The 3679-nt window shown below is 46.7% G+C and overlaps 1 protein-coding gene across 1 annotated transcript; it reads right to left on the bottom strand.

The window, feature by feature from the left end:
- Positions 1 to 3202: 3202 nt before the first annotated feature.
- LOC123055475 (cell number regulator 13-like) lies at positions 3203 to 3679 on the bottom strand. Its single transcript, XM_044479485.1, has one exon. The coding sequence runs from the start codon at positions 3677 to 3679 to the stop codon at positions 3203 to 3205; it is 477 nt and encodes a 158-aa protein (XP_044335420.1).

Genomic DNA, 3679 nt, shown 5'->3' with positions numbered 1-3679 from the left:
GCGTCAGCAGACTCCCGCTCCTCCAAGTCATCAGCCACCGCCTCAGCAGAGTCCTGCTCCTTCAAGTCCGCCAACGCGTTAGGCCACTCTTCCTCCTCCAAGTTCGTCACCGCGTCAGGCCACTCCTCCTGCTCCAAGTCCGGCACCGCGTCAGCCCACTCCTCCTCCTCCAATTCAGCCACGTCAGCCGTCTCCGCCGCCTCAGCAATAGCGAAAGAGAGCCGCCGCAGCTATGGTGCGTAGCGGTACAAGTCGAGGTACAGGAGGTACAGGTGGAGGCAAGCGATTTCAATATGGTCCAAGCCTCGCGCCTCTTTCGATGAGGCCTTACTACATGACCGACGAGCAAAATGAAGCCGAAGTGAAGGCCCAATTGGACGCCCATTTTGGACCGAAACCGCAACCGCCGCCAAAGGAGAAAGTGCCTGAGGATATTGTTGACCACTTTATTCGTATGGCTAAAAAACCAGCTCCCAAGCCTGTTGACTCAGACTATGAGCGCAAAATCAGGAAGGCGCATCGAGTACAACAAAAGGAGTCGAGCTCGAGCTCGAGCCAAGCAGCTACCAAAAAAAGCGGGAAAACTGTTCCACAGCTGGGAGAACAGGCGATACCAACACATGCGAGTACCGGCGCCGACGAGCATAGAAGGCAGGCTGCAGAGCTTGGTATCACTGTCTATCAACTCCTAGAGCTGGAGCCCATGGATACGCTTAGAGAGGAGGACAAAACGGAAATATATCCGTGGCGAACCTTTGGTCAAGCCTGAGGAGGTCAAGAAGCTCTCAACGAGAATGTATGAATTGCATGAATGGTACATGAAAATTGCCAAGACTACCAATTGACTCCCTCGTCAAGGCAGAGCATTACTTCCATGAGCTAGCTCTATCCGTTGAGTATACAGAACTGTTTCAGTTATTCAATCAAGACGCACTCGACAAATCTATCTTCAGTTGCTATTGTCTGTAACTGATTTCTTTCTGTAATTTAAGTCTCAAGCTAGTTGTACTGCTCATTGATCATTACCGGAAATTATCCTCACTATATTCTTTTCTGTGGTATTATGCAGGATGAAGATGTATGAAATGAAAAAAGCTGGACGCTATGGCATTGGGTTCATTGACCCAAATACCATTAATGAAGGGACATGGACGTATGAATGGTATAAAGCAGACGTAGAGAAAAACATGCTAGAGTTCTTGAAGCGCCTCAATACCAATCGAGATATACTAATTGCTTACAACTTCAGGTGAGTCACACTGTCTTGTACTACAAATTCTGTTTTTGCTTACTAGCTAGATGTTAATAAGTGTATAGGGTTTAGGGTAGTTGATGAGTGTTATGCACATGTCCGCTTAATTTATATATGCAAACGTGTGCGCATGCAGTTTTCACTGGATCTTTTTAGTCATTCAAGTTGAAGAACGAACAGTTGAAGTACTGGACTCACTACTTAAAGAGGCTAGTGACTACTCAATCTTGAAGGGGATAGTCAACAGGTAATTTCAATCATTATTGAACTATATGTGGGCCTCTTTAGTTCGTCATTTCCTGATATCAACTATTTAATAACTTCTTTATTCATTTTCTTTGTCGGCGGGCAGGGCTTGGCAAAAGTTCATCAAAGAGGTTCCAAGCTAATGGAAACAAAAGCTATATTGGTATCGACCCAAGGTAAGTAATTAAGTAGTACTAGCTAGCTACCATCTTCTTAATTCTAGTTTCAATACCATTAATTATCACGCTTGATTAATTATTATCTGATTGAATATTCTATTCTCGTAAAGGCCATGAAGCAGGCGCCGGAGACTGATTTATATGCATACTACATTTGTGAGAACATTCGCATGATGGCGTCCGAAAGGAGCACATCGGCTAGACAGACGTTTGCCAGAACACTATTCACAATTTTACATCATTATCGATATCTAATCACACAACTAATACATGCATATTGATCTCCTTCTTAAAAGTTCAAAGAGGTGCGGGATAAGCTCCTACCGGTTGATCGCGTACGAGCAATTCAAGAGGAAATAGCGGGATTTTTGCTCGACCAGTCATAGATCCCAAAGGAGAATAATATTACCCGCTCCCGGAGTAATGCCTCCATGTAGGAGAAATTGTATATATACCAAATTGTATATATACATGTATATGTGTGAATGGTGGTGCGAGACATTCGATGATATATATATATATGATCGGTTCTACGAGAAATTCTATTTATATATATGCATAACATGTACAATATGTAGTATCGTAAAATACCAGCAAATGAAAAAAAATGAAAAACACAAAATTAAAGGAAAAAGAAATCATAAACCCAAAACCCACTAAACCTATTAGTACCGGTTGGTGTTACCAACCAGTACTAAAGGTCTCCCCGCCCCCGGCGCTGGCTCATCCCACGTGGTGGCCCTTTAGTGGTGCTTCGTGTTGAACCGGTACTAAAGGGGGGGGGGGGGGCTTTTAGTGCCGGTTACAGAACCGGCACTAAAGGGCCTTACATATCGGTGATAAAGCCCAGTTCTGCACTAGTGATGGGACGGTTGTGCTCCTCCTAGCCGCTGAAGACCGACTAGGCGGCGAGGACTTGGGGGGCAGCTCATGATGCGTGCTCCGGCAGCACAACCTGTAGCAGTGCGAGAGAGAAGTTCGGGGGAGGAGGGGAGGGGCGGCGTCATGAGCACGCACGGGAAAGGGGTGGGTTGGCTTTTTTGTTCTTTTATGAAGGAGTTTTTGGCAAAACAAAACTTCTAACGACATCCAGCCCGAACCGTTAAGCCACGTCATAAAAAACGGACTCCACATGTCATAATTGTGTTTAATACAGCCGAAGCCGTCAAACAGTGTTTTTTGCAAAAGATTAAGCTTAGAATGAGTGTTTTCTCATAGAAATTTGTAGAAGAGTGTTTTCTGCATATCTAGGCCTCAATGTAGTAGTTTTCTACAGTTCACTCCAAATGAGCAGTGACAAGTACCGTCGACCACGGATCACACATATCAATTTCTGCATCATCCGCGTGATCAATTTGTATTCAAGTTGTACATACCTGGAGTTGTGGAAGTGAGGACGGTTCTACTACGTTCGAATCCTCTCGTACAAGGAAGGCGACGTGTTATGCCAATGAGCAGTGACAAGTACCGTCCATCACGGATCACACATATCAATTTCTGCATCATCCGCGTGATCAATTTGTATTCAAGTTGTACATACCTGCAGTTGTGCAAGTGAGGACGGTTCTACTACGTTGGAATCCTCTCGTACAAGGACATTGTAGGTTAGTCCAAGGCGACGTGTTATGCCAATGTGGCTGATCACAGGGAAGAGGAATAGATAGGAGTCAATCCTGCTATGCACGGCCCGGAACTTTTCGGCCTGCCTCCCGGCCATGACGAACTGGTACGCGGCGCTCCTGCCTTGGCAGGACATGACGAGCTCTTGGGCATCCCGAAGTGTGTCGCCCAGCTCAGCCAGCGGCCGAGCCGCCTCTGGTTCCTGCACGTGAGGCAGCAGCTGGGCGATCATAAGGACCCGACGCATGAGCTGCTCACACTCGGACCTATTCTGCCGAGCCGTTAGCGCAGCCTGCACAATCATAGAGATGAGCCCGCCGACGTCTGTGCCGACCAGCTGCGCCACCGTCGCGGCCTGACCCAGCCCAGTCCACAGAGCCAT

Source organism: Triticum aestivum, chromosome 2D, assembly GCF_018294505.1.
Source record: "Triticum aestivum cultivar Chinese Spring chromosome 2D, IWGSC CS RefSeq v2.1, whole genome shotgun sequence".
NCBI lineage: Eukaryota > Viridiplantae > Streptophyta > Magnoliopsida > Poales > Poaceae > Triticum > Triticum aestivum.
The sequence above is the reverse complement of the archived record's forward strand: the minus strand, read 5'-3'. Positions and strand labels throughout refer to the sequence as shown.

Coding starts and splice junctions, on each gene's coding strand:
- LOC123055475 (XM_044479485.1), bottom strand. CDS start 3,679: ATGGCTCTGTGGACTGGGCTGGGTCAGGCCGCGACGGTGGCGCAGCTG.